This window comes from Schistocerca piceifrons, chromosome 2, assembly GCF_021461385.2.
Source record: "Schistocerca piceifrons isolate TAMUIC-IGC-003096 chromosome 2, iqSchPice1.1, whole genome shotgun sequence".
NCBI lineage: Eukaryota > Metazoa > Arthropoda > Insecta > Orthoptera > Acrididae > Schistocerca > Schistocerca piceifrons.
In genome coordinates this window covers 847,872,032-847,889,061 of record NC_060139.1, presented here as the reverse complement: position 1 = coordinate 847,889,061, position 17,030 = coordinate 847,872,032, and the positions used below count along the sequence as shown (strand labels likewise).

General features: G+C 37.8%; 1 protein-coding gene across 4 annotated transcripts in view; it reads left to right on the top strand.

Annotated features, from left to right (window-relative positions):
* The window catches only part of LOC124776898 (gastrula zinc finger protein XlCGF49.1-like), a 76,454-nt gene that overhangs the window by 47,659 nt on the left and 11,765 nt on the right, over window positions 1–17,030 (top strand). For all 4 annotated transcript variants that reach the window (XM_047252089.1, XM_047252088.1, XM_047252087.1 and 1 more), the window contains exon 2: window positions 3,941–3,993. In XM_047252089.1, coding sequence (XP_047108045.1) covers window positions 3,941–3,993 — 53 coding nt within the window. The remainder of the gene's footprint in view (window positions 1–3,940; window positions 3,994–17,030) is intronic.

Below are 17,030 nucleotides of genomic sequence, written 5' to 3'. Positions count from 1 at the left end.
TTTGGCCAGATGTTGCTAACAACGGGATCACAATAATGTAGCACCCCATACAGCATTGTCTGTTGGGCAATTTTTGATGTTAAAACTCCATTGTAGGTGGTACCACAACCTCTGTATTCATCTGACATGGCTCTGTGTCTTTTTTCTTTTTTAAAATTCCCAAAAGCAAAATCAGTTGTTAAAGGACACCATTTTGCAGTAGTATAGGACATCCAAACAGCTGTAACAAGTGCTTTTGCTCATGGGATGTAAATAATGTAGCAAGCTAAATAAACAACTCACTGAATATTAGAGCTACAAAGTTCTCTTAAGGTGCAAGACTGAGAACTTAATATCTCTGAAAAGGGATTCATCCAAAAGCTAGCAAAGATTTCAGGCTTATTTATGCGCAGTTTGACACCTGCTATTTCGTGATTTGTTATCAGTACACCTTAAATTATGAACAAACAAAAGCATTTGTGACCTGTGTTACTAGCAGTACTAAAAATTACTTAAGCAGTAATTTTGAAGCAACAATAAAAATATTGAATTTTTTAGGATATCCACTTAGACCTATGTCGTATAAATACTTCAGAACTGTTTGAAATAACTTTTTGTCCCATTATACTGGCTATATCACTAGATTTCGAGACTATGATGATAAGATGGTAGTGAAGAGTTGTGACTTGCGGAATAATATATTTACAATATTAATAGATGAAAAATATTAAGTTTCATATTTGTTGCTATTTTAATACTCCAACAGTAATTAGATAAATATATGTGAATACCTTTTAATTCTGTATGTCCACAATCAACCATATTCTGTCTGTCAAAGGGTAAGTAATTTACCCATATGACTTCAGCTCCTCTGAATAAATATAGGTGCTCTCCTCTGTATTTTGTTGTTGCCATGACCATGTTGAGAGAGATGTATGGAAGGAAGTACCAAGTTTCTTGATCCATCGTTGAATGTGTGCACTTAGATTTTGAAGAGTAAGCATGTCTATTTGAAGAGTAAGCCTGCCTGTGATGCGCTGAGATATCCTTTAAGCCTCTCCCACTGTATTTCATTGGCCATTACCTGCAGTATTATTGTTGACTGAAGAAAACCTGCTGACTAAACTCATTGAGTCCTTCAGGAACACACTTCTCAAGAAATCAGACATATAGGGATGTATTAGCACTTTGGCAGTAATGGTAAGAAGTATTTCGCAACTGTTTTTCCCAAGATCCATGATGATGCTGCAGTTTAAATATTTGGATAATTACACAGATGGAACATATGAAGAAATAAACCAATGGTTATATTTCACACTAACCAAATGAATATGTGAGCTTGCAATCTTGCAAGAAGTCAATTTTTCTCTGAATGTGTAGGCCATAGAAGTATTTTTAATTTATTCATCCAAGGATTGTTTTACATTGACACAGGATTCGTCACCTTAATAAAAGGGGAAAAAAAAGTCGTGTGTATAGACATATGAATATAGACAAGTGTTTAATTGGATAGGACAGATAGTTGGCTGTGGTGTAAAAAGTTGTCTTAATGTAGTGCATTTACCTCCTTTTATCACTCTACTTTCAAGCACACTGGAATGTGTGACATAGTTCTTAAAAGCTTGTTTAATATTTGGTCTAATGTTGAACTTCATAACACCCAGCTCCTTCAAGTGCCCATCTTTTCTTCCACACTCCTGTTTATTTTTAAATGTATTAATTTGTGAGGGAGGAAGGAACAATTTTTGGGATAATAATATGTTTTAACAGATTCATGAGTAACCAACTGGTAATTCGAAATGGGCCACACTCATTGTCCGGATAATAATTGTTGTTCTGCATCTTGTCATGAATTAATCTTCACAACAAGCAGTGGAAAATCCAGAATGGAATGTAACAACATTATGAAAAGGATAGTTGGTACTCACCATATAGCAGAGATGCTGAGTTGCAGATAAGCACAACAAAAACTGTCAGAAAATGAGCTTTCGACCAACAAGGACTTTGTCAGAAATAGAACCCCCCCCCCCCCCCCCACACACACACACACACACACACACACAACTAGCAGAGTAGGAATGGAATGGAGGATGGTAAAGTGCAGCCTGAAGGAGCATACAGGGACTAGGTCGAGAGAGGGTAGGACAGCTAAGTGCAGTTATGAGGTTAGACGGTTGGAAGGGGGGGGGGGGTAGCAGAAAATGGGAGAAGTGAAAAGACTGTGGATGTGTTGGTGGAATAGAGGTTGTATATTGCTGGAACGTGAACAAGGAAGGGGCTAGATGGGGTAGGACAATGACTGACAAAGTTTGAGGCCAGGAGGATTACGGGAACATAGGATATACTGCAAGGAGAGTTCCTACCTGCACAATTTGAAAAAGCTGACGTTGGTGGGAAGACAATATGACACAGGCTGTGAAACAGTCACTGAAATGAAGAATGTCATGTTGGATGTCGTGCTCAGCAATGGTGTGGTCCAGCTGCTTTTTGGCCATAATTAGTCGGTGGACATTCATCCGGACAGACAGCTTGTTGGTTATCATGCCCACATAGAATGCAGCATAGTGGCTACATGCACCTAGCTTTCCTACCCTCTCTCCATCTCATCCCTGTATACTCCCACAAGCAGCACTTTACTGTCACCCACCCTAATCTACTACCCCTCTCCCTCCTTAACTCTGCCACCAGTTGCTACTCCCATCATGTGCTGCTGCTCGCAGTCTGGCCTCAGCAGTCGGAGACACTGATCATTTGTGTGTGAGTTGCATTTGTGTGCGTGTGTCTTTGGTGTCTATTTCTAACGAAGGCCTTTTTGGCTAAAAGCTCACTTTGTGACAGTCTTTTTTGTTGTGCCTATCTGCAACTCAGCCTCTATGCTATTTGGTGAGTAGCAATTATACCTTTCATAATATTGTTACAGTCTTTAACAACATCATGAGAAACTCACTGAAGCATAAAAATTAGTTTTGTCTGACAGTGATTCTGTTGTGCAACTGAAAACCAAAATTATGTCGTCTTCCCCATGTTTCAGTAACTTTTTCTTATTTTTGTGTGAGGTCAGGCCTTCGGTCCAAGACTGAGAGTTGGATTTACTTGTAACAATATACACTACACTGCTGTCAAATATTTGCCATCTGTAGGAAATGCATTTTATGTCATGATTTAGTGATATAGTTGCATTACCTACCCTTCCAGCAAGCTTCACACTGTAACCAGTTGTGTAGCTTTTCAGAATTAATGTAATCTGTTGCCTTTCTGCTGGCATCATGCTTAGACACAGAGATGGACTATGATCGCTGCTCTATGTGACCATTCAGTAGATACATTATAGGCTTTCTACTATAAACAGCTATAGAGTCAATTTAAATAAATAAATGGACCATTATGTAGAAGTGTCCATTACTTGGAAAGCACAGTATAATCAGATTGTAGTTCAGTATAATCAGATTGCAGTCCTTATGTGCTATCTACAGAATCTCCAGTGGAAAAAAAAACTTTCTTTATCAATAGTACAATTACTTGCATTAGTTCTAGATGGCAGAACCTCATGCAGTGGTTCTCAATGAAGTTTGATGGCTAGAACCTCATATGAAAGGTATCAAAAATCCATATTTGTTTTTTAGCACCTCTGACTTCTGTGTGAGATTCAGGTTTTCCAGCTTCCAGGATTTCTTTATTTATTTTTTTATATGCCACAGAATCCATCACTATAGATGATACCTGAAGTTTTGCCGAAATCTTACATATGGAGTGACATGATTGGTTAGTTCTGATAGTACCTATTTTAGACACCACTTCTAATATACACATTATTTTAGGATGAGTATGCTTAGGTGCATATTCCACTTTTTACTTGTAAACATGTAACACATCTTTAGTTTCATTTTTTTGTGATTATATTGTTAACAGTTGTCATTCTTGTAACTTTTTTTTTTTTTTTTTTTTTTTTTTATTTTCTCAGAAGCTTGCAAGAAGAAAGAAGAGCATGTCTCGTGATAGCTTCACATCAGGGAGGTATGTTATAAATATCTGAATCTTCTTTCCCTCTTTCCTCCCCCACCCATTCTCTCTCTCTCTCTCTCTCTCTCTCTCTCTCTCTCTCTCTCTCTCTCTCTCCCCCTCCCCCCCCCTCTCCCTCTCCCTCTCTCTGTGTCTCCAAACAGGCCTTGGTTGGAAGGCCTCAACGGTACCAACTGCCATGTCATCTTCAGCTGGTAGGTGTCACTGGATGCGGACACGGAGAGGCATGTGGTAAACACACTGCTCTCCTGGCCATTGTCAGTTTTCATAACCTCAGCCACTACTTCTTAGTCAAGCAGCTCCTAAGTTGGCCTCATAAAGGCTGGGTGCACTCTTCTTGCCAACAGCATTCGGAAGAATGTGATGGTCACCCATCCAAGTGCTAACCAATCCCACAGCACTTAACTTCAGTGGACTGACGGAAACTGGTGTTGGTGGTGTATAACAAGTGCACATAAATTAAAAAAATGTGTATTATAGGCCTCATACTGTTACTACAATATTTGGTGGCTTGAAAATATTGCAGGCAAACTTTGTGAATGTCTTCCATTCTTCTTAATAATTTTCAGTTTTTTACCATGTTTCTCACTCTATATTTAAATCATTACTAAGCTTTCATGGAACCCTGCTACTTATCCAAAAGTCCCATTTTTGGAAGAAAAAAAAAACTGGAAGCACTGTTCTCAAGATTGGGTGTCCATCATTCATGTTGGTGAAATAACATATTAAGTTTTTGAAAACAACAAGAAGTCACACTTAATATTTTTTATTTACATGTTGTGCTCTTCAAATGAACAAGCTGTTCAGTTTAAAGTTGGCTGAAAGCACTAAAGATTAATTTGGCTGTATTATAGTACTTACGCTTATGTTTAAAGTCAGTAATAAATTATGACAAGGAGAGTGCCAGAGATTTAATTTAATTTAATTAATTAATTAAATAATTACATAATTTAATATTGTTGCAGAAGAAGCTGAGTAGCAATGTGGTGTAGTGGTTATGATACAGAACTGTTGCATGGAGGGTCGTGAGTTCAAAACTCACCTGGACTGTACAATTTTAATTTCTATATTCGGTTCGAGTAAATTCTAGAATTATCCACAGATATCAAGAACCATTGTACTGGAATGTTCTGTAGCTGTATATATACTGTGTGTGTTCTGGCTGGAGGCGGTTAGCTCCGCGCCCTTTTATGTGAAAGTGCTGAATAAACCTTCGTTAAGTGAAGTTAGTTTTCATAATTCATCTACTTACACCTTCTTCTACGTTACAATATAATAATGTAATGTAATTTAATAATAATTAAAGTTAATAATTTAATCTTTATCATTGTCAGTGTCATCATTTACTATTGTAATTTAAATGTAAGTTTAAATACTATAATACAGGCAGTTTAATCTGCAGTGCTGTCAGCCGACTTTAAAAGTGTATTCGGATGATGCACTTGTTCATTTCAAGACCAGAATTGGCAAATAAAAAATACTAAGTGCGACTTGTGGCTGTTTTCAAAAATTTATTTTTAACAGTTGCTTCCCCTGCAGGCAAGGCCTTTTCTTGCTAAATAACTTATTGTTCAACAAATGACACGTCTATCAGATTCACTCTTTCTGTTATAATGTTTACATTAAAAATTTCATATTTGTAAATTGTCACAGCTTCTTGTAAACTCTATGCTCTGCCCACACCCTGTTTCAAGGTGTGCACATATATACTCATAGCAACAGAAATATGTGATTCAAAGATTATCAAATGAATAGTGTGGTTTAAATCAGTCAATACTACTTGAACTTGTACCCAAAATTCACTTGATGTTTTCCAGATGGAGTCAGATAAGGCATGTCAATGCAGAGGTAGGCAAGCCAGATGTGAGTGCCCACCTTCTCACACCATGCAAAACCAGTGTGTTGCTGCTGTGCCTGTGGACTTCATAGTGCATTCCACTGACTGTACTTCTACCTCTCATTAATACAAATGGCCAAAATCTTCCCAGGGGGTGACCTAGCTTAATGGATTCATAATTTGAATAATAATAGCAACTCAGGTTTACTAATGTACTTACCTACCCAATGGTCACCAGTCCTGTAGAATGCATATGCGGTGTCAACAATCAGTTTGCACACTGAACTCTGTCTTGCTGTTTCTTCCCAAAAGGCTACACTTAAAGCTTTGTCGTTTATTCTTGTCATCTTCCCATCTGTTCCCTCACATGCCCAGGAGTCTTTTCTTGTGATGTGTACAATGAAAACTCACTTAGGAAACTTGGTCTCTGTCATAGAGATTATTTGATCAACCTGTGGGAGTCATCTGCTCTTTTGATATTGCAAAACGTTGGACTGGTTCATCATCAAATGTATTTCATTATTCTTTCTTGTTCTCCAAACATCTCCACCTCTCACCAGGCTCCCAGATTCTAATTGGTAATGGATAAAATGAAAAGTATTAAATGCTGCGCCAGCAAGTTTCACTCACTCACAAACTTTTATAGCTAAAACAGTCAGTAACCTACTTCATATCGCTGAAAATGCACAGCATAGAACTTGGCTATGAGCAGTGTGATTACATATTCTCTATCAAAATTTGTACTTCCCTGATTAATAGATGCAGGGGGGAAGGGGGGGTTCTTTAAGAGACCTATTCAAACGTTTTCCATAAAACAGTTGTTCATGTACAATTAATAGCATGTCCTGTGTTACGGGTGACACTGAATTGTAATATTTATTGCAATGATAAAGGGTAAAAGTGTGGAGGTGCTCTAGCAGTATTGGTTATGAAAGCTTGGCAACAGTGTATGATGCTCTACTCATCTCCTTTTTTCTGATGTATCTGACCTTACTCTCCTCACCCCCACCCCACTCTCTCTCTCTCTCTCTCTCTCTCTCTCTCTCTAATCCAGCAGATTTCAGTAATAGAAGATACAGTCATTGTCAGATTTTTGCACAGCAAAGATCTTTTCAGTTTGTGATGTGAATATTTGGTACATGTTTATTAGTACTAAATTACTCACAACCCATGAGTCTATCCTTACAGTAAATAATTTTTTTTTTTTTGTAGAAAGACAAAGTTTCTGCAATATAGTATGTGCAAAATATTGTGAAAACTGTGTTGTGTTGTTGTTGTTGTTGTGGTGTACTGATGTTGGCCATACATAAGTTACACATAGGGAACGATGCGGGAGATCCGCACTGCTGTACTAGACAAGGTCCTAGTGGAGGTGGTTTGCCATTGCCTTCCTCCAACCGTAATGGGGATGAGTGATGATGATTAAGACGACACACCACCACCCAGTCATCTCGAGCCTGGTCGAAATCCCCGACCCCGCCGGGAATCGAACCCGGGACCCCGTACTCAGGAAGTGAGAACACTACCGCGAGACCACGAGCTGCGGACTTGTCGCATACATACATTCATATATATGACACTAAGCTGGAGACAAGAAGTATATCGAACTTCACATAATAAAACTTACTACAGTGTACACTGAAAATGATTTTTTAATAAAAATATTTGAAATACTGGATAGCTGTTAAATATTTGAAATACTGGATAGCTGTTGGCAGAGGGTGATATTGGTGATTGCATAAGATTTACATAAGATGGCAGACTCAATGAGAATTTTGCATTCCACAAATTTCTCATGACATAACCATCAAACGGGGTGATTTCGGATGGTTTTGTTGTTTTTTTATTTTAACTTTCGTATATATTCTTAGATTAAATTGATTGTTATGAAAGTGGTAGGATATATGTGTAACGAATAAAATATCCCAGAACCAGAAAGTGTATGTGCACGTATATTTATCTGAGGCAGTTAAATATAGTGTCCGAAGTCACCCCATGGATTGGTGACATTTTGCACCTTTTAAGGCAGCCCTTTGTTAAGTGATATGGAATGATATAATGAATTTTATATATTACAGATAAGTTTTTATTTTGCAAGAATTTAAATAAACAGTCTCTTTGTTCACTTCTGCAAGTGCTCGTTTAATATTTTCGCTTAAGCGAATGGAAAAATCTTCTGACTGTCGTTTGAGGAATAATTGCACCCATTCTTCTCCTGGCAAATTATTACGAAATTTCTTCTCTTTTTGGCCTGATTTATAAAGGTAGCCTTTAACTAAATATCTAATATCCAATTTAGTGAAGGGAAATCCCCAATGTGCAACCCTCAAGATACCTTGCTTCAACATTTCTTCTTCTTCTTCTTTATTTAGCACTGGCTGTCCTCCCATTTTTTTCGAATGTGCTTCCTGCACTTTGTTTTGTAAGGTTGTTTTAGGTATACCATACAAATCACATGCTTTTCTGTATGATAATTTACCACTTTGAATATCATGAACAGCTTTATTTAAAAGTTCCGGGTCATAATTACACCGTACTGTAGCACTTCTCCTGCTCTTATATGTTCTTGGCATTGTCCGAAATCACCCCACACAGTATACAGTTTTACAAAAACCGTCGTTATTTTATAACCTTGCACGAGAAACTTGACAAACTTGTACAGAAATTGTCTCGATGCTGTTAGCTACCGAGCGCGTTGACAATTACGGTTACAATAACTTCCCACTCGGCGCAACAATAGAAATTTTCCACTTTACAATAATGCATGGATTTTTAACACTGAGACTGTTTGTCAATTATTCACCTAGGGAAACAATTGACGCAAAATAAAAGCGATAAATGCAATCTTGCGCTTAAAATAACCGGCGCCTGGACTTTAAAATAAGTAACTCTTTGTTTATATGCAGTAGCAAAGAGCAAATAAGCCATACTGTCCGAATTTGTCCCAGTGTCCAAAATCACCCCGTTTGATGGTATATAGAAATGTGGTGGTGTAATGAATAAAGTATACTTCAGATGTAATATAGAGCAGAATGTAGAGATAGATTTTAGCTTTTCTGTCATGTCTGAGTGTAGCCAACTCTGGTATTTGGCATGTATTCCAAAAGAAGTGTCAAAAGTATGTGGCAATTATTATTGTATTTAAGTTTCATTCCTGCTCATTTTTCTCGCAGCTGTTAAAGCTGTATTAGTATATCCCAACCTAACCATCACCTTGGAAATTACTACATATTCACCCGCCCCCCTCCCCATACATCACTTGATAATGTTTCCCTGCCAAACAGAGTTATTGCATTTTGAAATAAAACACCAACAGTTCCCTTATAGTTCATACATTTGTCACAGGAAGCACCGCATCTATGATGGTTCGAAACTAGTTGTATTACAGGAAAGAGGTGCTATCGTACCTCCTGTTTATTGTGCTTACTTTTCGTCCATTTAGACTAATACTGAAGTTTAGCCCCCAGCACTTCATTCAGCTGTAATGTAATGTAATTGTGAACAGTACTACACACAATATAGGGTGTCCCAGGAGGAATGGTCAGTATTCAGGGGTAGGACAGGAATGATCATTTGAAACAAAAAGATCTAACTTACATAGGATCCAAACTGAATACCTGTGAGCACGTGTTCATCTTTGATACTGTGAAACACATCTCTTTTACTGAACATGTGCTCATAGCTCTTAAGAGCCCATGTTTACTAGGCTTTTTTTGCTTTGAATGATCATTCCTGTCAGATACCTGAATACTGACCATTCCTCAAGGGCACTCTGTATAGTTATCATTAGACTGGCAGTATTAGGAGACAAATCATTTGTGGCACAAACTGTTCAGACTTCCAGCAGCTTCTACTGCTTCAAAACTTGAATATCTGGGGTACAAGGTTTAATGTTGTAAATACTACTTGAAAATAAATGCCTTGCTAATGTCTTTTTATATCAATTACACTTTTTTTCCTCTCTGCATGAACATTATCTCATTAAATCAAAGTGATATGAAATTTATCATTATGAGGTCTTAAAAGCAGGTGTGAATTACAATTGTAAACATGGAAAATTTGAAAGGCTCAATCAAAAAATGTCAAATACTGTAGCAGGAAAACATGAATTATGAAAACATAAATGTGGGATTACACTGTAGACATATCTACGTATTAAGAACCATTTACACCAAAGCAAAAACAAGTGAATGCGCAACAGCTAACACACATTCACTCCGGTGTGAACACTGTGTGCATGGTGTTTGGATCGTGCAAGGGTTGTATTTGCAGATGTTCGATTGTGATTTGCTCGTTGTCAGTTTATGGATGAAGTTCACGTCTTCGGCACCAGCTTCAATGATAAGACACTTGCTTTGCCACAGTGTACTGTTTTTTTTTTTTTTTTTTTTTTTGTGCAAACTGTGGTGGTATAGTATTTTGTGGAGATATTTCAGAGTGATGGAGTGGCTAGATGATATTGTTCTCCTTGTAACTGAAGAGTACAGATACCACAGGTGTTTATGGGATACTAAAGATCATCACAAAATTATAAACAAGAAGAATGATGCCAGACAAGAAATTGCCAAAGGTCTCAAAATATCTGCAGGCAAAGTAAAGGAGGAGATGAACACTCTACTGTCCTCATCCTGGCGAGAGCGAGCGAAAGAACGCACAACCTCAGTGATGGGTGCAGTAGAGAAATATATATCTAAGTGGTTTTCTTTTAGACCAATGTCATTCCTCCTGGATAAATACGAAGTTAGGAGAATCAGGTAAAAAATGATAAGCATTTGTTAGTAGTAATTTTCTTTTATTTATGTTTTAGTTTAATGAGAGCAGTACAATCAGTACGTAATCCGCTTAACAACAATTATATTGGCATGTATTTTTTTTAAAGAAGTGGATGGTACAGATCTCAGATGCAAGAAAGACCTGTCACTTGGTGTTCCTTGCTGCCAGCTACCCAGAACCACAGTTCCATCCTCAGTTGCTTCATCAATTGTCCCTGGCAGCGTGTAAATATTCCTTGGGGTCTTGCTTCTTTACAAAAAAAGTGTACAGATAAGTGCATGCATGCATGCTTGCACAACTAGAACACTGTTTTCAATGTCCAATAACATTGACTTTGTCACCATTTGTAACACTGATGAAAGAATTCCAAATGTATTCTCTACCACCTTCCTTGCTCTGCACAGTCTGTAACTGAACACACGTTCATCACTTCCTTGTGCTTGTTGACTTGGATATGATTTACATAAGGTATGCTCTTGCTCCTTTCTGCAAGTGGTGCCTCCTCTGGAATAACAAGGCTGTTATTTTCCATTTGATTCCAGAAGAAAGTGTTTTTCAGCACCCTACCATTTGAAATATGTCCTTATGAACCAACATTTGTATATATAAAGTAGTAACCAGTGTCAGCTACTCCTAAAAATCACAATGCTGAAATATCCTTCATAATTATAAAAATCTGTTCAGCTTTCTGCAGGTCTAATTATCTCACAATGCTTCCCATCAATAGCTTCAAGCAGTGTGGGAAGTTCCATTGGTACTCAAAGCCCTGTGTGATTTCTAATTACTCATTTTCATGCTGAGGAAGCTGAAACAAAAAGATAAATACAATATATTAATGCTGCTGCCAATAAAATAATAAATACATAAAATCTGAAACAAGCTGTATGAAAGCAATAAACTAATTAATGTTTGGGTTACGCCAATCCAAAGAATGTTACTATTATGTTATGTCTTTGTGTGATTATGTGCTGCCATATTGCCAGTAAATTAGTTACTGCATAACTTTTGTTGCAACCTATACCTAAAGCGACTGCATTGAAGCAAGAAATTAACTGATGTCAGGGTTGCACCAATTGGAAGAACATAATGTCTTATTATGATAATGTGGAAAATGCTTATTGTACCATTACAGGTAACAAATCTTGCCATAAAATAATTTACAAAATGGAACAGTACCGTTATCTTTTAGGAACTCAGTCAGACAGAAGAGGATGTGATGTAAGACACTACAGCACCAGAAGTTGAAGTTGTAGAACATGAAAGCTTAACGGAGGTGATGTTTGTCCCCCCATAAGAAAAAAAGGCAGTATGCCTAAAGTAGACAGTGAATTTAGTGATGCACTTGAAATTATTAAGGGGTTAAGTGATAATTGTTAAAGGAAGTAAGCAATCCAGAGAAAAAGTCCCCATCAGATTGCTTTGGGGAGTATGTTGCCTCCAAACTAAAAAGTTGCTATGTTTATGTACAAAACATTGTACAGCACAAAATGCATGAGGTACTTGTCCAGGCAGTCATGGGTAATTTCAACCCTGCACAGGAAGTATTGCCAGTTGACATTGTCTATACATCATCCTCGAGCACATCAACACAAACACACCATAGTGAATATGTGATGTATAAATTTTGTATTTAAATCATATTTCATTTTATCTCTTAGTTGTAATATGTGCAAGAGAAATAAACACCATTAAAATAAACCAAAACAAATAATGTTGATTAACATAAAATAGAAATACACAAAAAACCTCATCATTTATGTGACTTACATTCAAGGTATCTTTGTTAATGTCACAGTTTACCAACTGTTTTACTACATTTAAAAACAGAATCAGAAGTAGCAGAACTTTTTTGCACTTTGATAATATGTGTTTTATTTTATTAACTGCAGATATGAAATAGCCTATAAGACTGGTCTTTTCTATATTTTTATGTTGCATTATTCATTTTCATTTACTCTTATCTTATAGCCATTTACCTTTATAAAATCCTCTAGTGTTTGGCATATGGCACTGCATACTTCAGGAATTATTTGGAAAACAGATGCTGTTTGTATACGAAATAGATATTTGAAGCTAGCATAACAGTCGCTTACTAAGAAGCGCAGTGTTAGTGCTGGCCCATATTTTGCTGATATGATTAATCAATAATTTGTGTCTTGCTTTGAAATTTTTGTTTCAGTTGCTGTTAGAAGAAGGTGAAAATCATCCATTGACATACACGTGAAGTTTACGAATAAACCAATTCATTGCTTTAGCTACAAATCACTGATCAGAACTGAACCACCACTACTTAATGCTGGCGCAAAAATTCAGATACCCAAATTTTTCTCTGTCTGCACCGTTTGGCTTTCATGACCAGCAGCATGTCGCTATACAAAATAAACCAAGTTGTGTGTTTCTGTTCTCCATCAGGTTGTACTAAATACTGATGTTAACATGAAATAGATATAGTCCCAGAAAAACAAATCGGATCACGTGCTTTTGCTTTCTTTCGTACCGGTGTAAATGCATATTTGTAATTACAAGACAATGCACCTTGCTAATGAATGTGTGTTCACCTGTGCACGGTCGTGTTTGGTTTGGTGTTTGGTGACTGCTTCCTATAACTCTGTTACCACTGTCTGAGCATCCCACAAGCTAACAGCTAAAGATTGCAGCAATCTTGCTACTGCCATTCTCCTATCCAGAGCACTTGAGCACTTAGAACTACTAGATTCTGGCTCACAGTACTTACTGTTGCTTTGACCAAGTGCATTACCTCCATTGCTAAGCTTTGTAATGCCCTTGTGTTGTTCAAGGCCCTTTGTTTCAAACAGGTGCCATTTCATGGTGGCTTTATTTCTCATTCACTCTCTCTGTTGTCCCATTTAGCTCTCAGATGTCACTGACATCCACAGTCCTGAAAATCATTTTCAATAGCCTACCCCCTGCATTTAACATTGCTTATATTGCAGCACCATGTGCATGGCACTATTTCCACTATCTGCTGCATATTTCATTGCAGTTGTTTGTATGAATGGTGCAACTTACCGTAGTTGCTCCTCATTTCCTTCAGCATGCATTTTCCTTCCAGCTTCCACCATAACTCCATAGACACATCTTCTAAGCATCTCACTTCGTTACGAATTTCCCAAGCGTTCAGGATCAGCTTCAGTGCCCAAATATGGCTTGTGAGTATTATATTCTCTTGCCTTGTGAAAAGCTCTTCATCTTGCAATTATAGTACACACAGAACATCCACTGCACTATGCTGACACTGTGAGCACTGCCAAGATAAGGGCTCCCTTCATCTTTACTTTGACCTGCAGCAACCTGGGAATGGGGATCTCTCATCACTCCCAAGGCTCCATTGAAAGGTCTGGCATCATGTAGACACAGAAGTAGAATACCCAACCCTAAAACACCTATCTTAGACAAAAGTGAACATATAACACTACATCTAACATGAACAAAACTCCTTTCTCCTACCCTCGCCTTCAACTGGTACACTACTCTCTTATGCATCTAAATAATATGTCACCCAACTTTCAACTGTACACATTCTAACACAAAACATAAACTGTTCTCTCCTCATTCCTTCAACTTAATCCATATAAAGAATCCCCTGTACATGCTGTGCAAGGTTTTGCGCACTTCCCCTTCTTCCTACCACCCATAGCTTTACCCTCAGTGGATGACGACACTTACATAAATGCATCTGGAGCACCTTGAAATGGCTCCAGATGCCCATCATGAACAAGTCAGTAATTAAAGCTTGATGTTTACTGGCAATGTTGTTTCAGCTACCTGATATAACCCTTGATATTGAGTTATTTCTTGGTCTTACCGTTTGAAATGTAAGGGTTCTATTACATTATCCAGTGACCGACTTTGTGCTGCCCACATGATTTTTCAATTGCTCTTGACATTCTGGTGTTTGCTACTTGAAAGCACTTCCAAATTTCTCTGACCGTTTAAGCAAAATCATTCATGGAATTACCATCCTTGCCAGCTCTTATCCTAATTTAGTCAAATGGTGGCGGCGTTTGCCTCCTGTAAACTAGCTCATACAGTGATGGTCCTGTAACAGAATGGACTTGTGAATTACATCCACTTACAACAAAAAATAAATACACATCTCAACATCTTTCCGATTGTATTGTACTCTCTCCAACCTACTGTTAGCCTGAGGGTGTAGTAGACTTGTCCTTAACTTCTTAACCTTTAGCAAACTACGCAACTACTTCAACAAATCTGACATAAAGTGTGTCCTTTGATTGGTAATCATAGCTCTGACTCTCCAAATTTGAGCATCCAGCTGTTGACCAATGCATGCACTACCAGTGCTGTCTGTTGCTTAGGAACTGCAATTATTTCCAAATATGGAGAAAAATGATCAAAATAGTCAGCACAAATCATTTCCCATCCGGAGTCTGGTTAAATGGCCTGAGCACGTCCAACCCAATCATTTTAAATAGTTCCTGCACTTCTAGTAACCTCTACAAAGGTATTAATGTATGACTCATATCAGTCAATTACGTGCATTGTACATAACCCCTTATGCATTGATCCACTTAATCTTCCCCTGACTTCCAGTAGTAGCATTCCACTACTTGCTTCTTTATTATTCTACAACCCCCCGTGTCCTGACAATATGTGGTCATGCACCTCTTGCAGCACTTCCTATTGTAGCTCAGCTAGCACTACTACCCATGGACCCAACCTCATTGTCTTACACAACAGTTTGTCACACACAGGGAATTGTGGCTGCAACACACACTGTTTATGTTCTGCATCAGCCCATTGTGCAAGGTCATTATGCTCTGTTTGTATCAGTGCTACTTTTTGGCTTAAACTATCCGTGTTTTCTTTGTTTCTTATTAGGCTTATGTATGACTTCATACTCAAAACTCGCTTAACCTCAGTAATCATCTAGTCAGTCTACTAGAAATGACCATAAGCCCCAACAACCATTTAAGAGCTGCATGATCAGTTACCCCTTTAAACTGCTTCCCATACAAATAATATCAGAAATGTGGGATTCCATACATCACACTATGCGTCTCTTTTTCATTTGCGGAGTATTTATCCTCTGGTGTTTTCAACTGCCTAGAGGCATATTATACCGGTTGTTCCTCTCCGTTTAGTACTTGACTGAGAATACACCCTGTAGATTGACTGGAAGCGTTGGTTGACAAGATAAACGTTCTCTCAAAGACTGTAAAAATTAGTTCTGAACTCAGTGTCAGTTCTCTCTGTAACTCTTTGAACACATCTTGGCTTTCTTTCATCTATTTAAATTTTACAATTTTTTTTTAAAGGTCATGTAAGTGATTTTGCTACAGCTGCACACTCTTTTACGAAGTTTCTATAATAATTCCCTAACCCTTATAGCAAAGATTGCAACTGCTTTGCATTACCCCAAATCTAAAATTCTTTTACTCCATGTATCAAACTCAGATCTGTCTGAACCCTTTCACTGTGTGCCCGACATAAATAATTTTTTCCAATGCAAAGTGACATTTTTCTGTGCTTAATGTTAAATTCAATGCTCATAATCTTGTAAAAACTTCTCACAAACATTGTGTATGTTCTGCCATAACCTTCACAAAAACAATTACATCATCTAAGTATTCCCTGCACTGTTGAGGTCTCAGTACCCTCAACACTGCATCGAGCAAATGCAGAAACATTGACGGAGCATTCTTTAACCCAAATGGCATCATGTGATACTGAAAGTGGCCCCATGGGACAGAGAATGCTATTTTAGGATGATCATCTGGGAATACATCTATCTGAGAGTACTCACTCCTCAGATCTAAGGTAGAGAAGTACCTGCACTGCCCTCATTGTCAGTAGTTTCAGTGATGTTCGAGATTGGATATGCATTAGTTACAGTTTTATGTTAAGATTTATGTAGTTACAGCAGAATCTATATGTTTTAGTCCCATATGGTGACAGCTTTGGTGCTACCATCAAGGCTACACTCTATGGAATAGTGCTTTCCTCTGTTACCCGACCAACCAGCTGTTGATCAATGAATTCCCTTATTATTGGTTGTAAATATTGTGGTTCTGTCAAGGTCTACGATGGATTGGCAACTCAGTTCCTTAGGGATATGATGCAGTGTTATAGTGTAGAGGCTCTTGAGGAAAAAAAAAATTTCTACATTTCCAGTCTATCCGTACATCTAAGATGCTCCAACTTCTTTTCTCAATGCAGTCTTATCAGTGGTTTGCAAACATTGCTGGTGCACACTGAGTCCCAACTCACATCATCCGAGACTTACAAATTAGCTAACAATATTCTGTGATGAACTCTGCTCCATTAATGCCAAAATTATCTAAATTCATGAGCACTACTTTCCCATCCAACTCCTCTCATATACTTACAATGCTTCTCTTTCAAAGCAACGTGATGTGTCATCACTTCTGCTCATGTG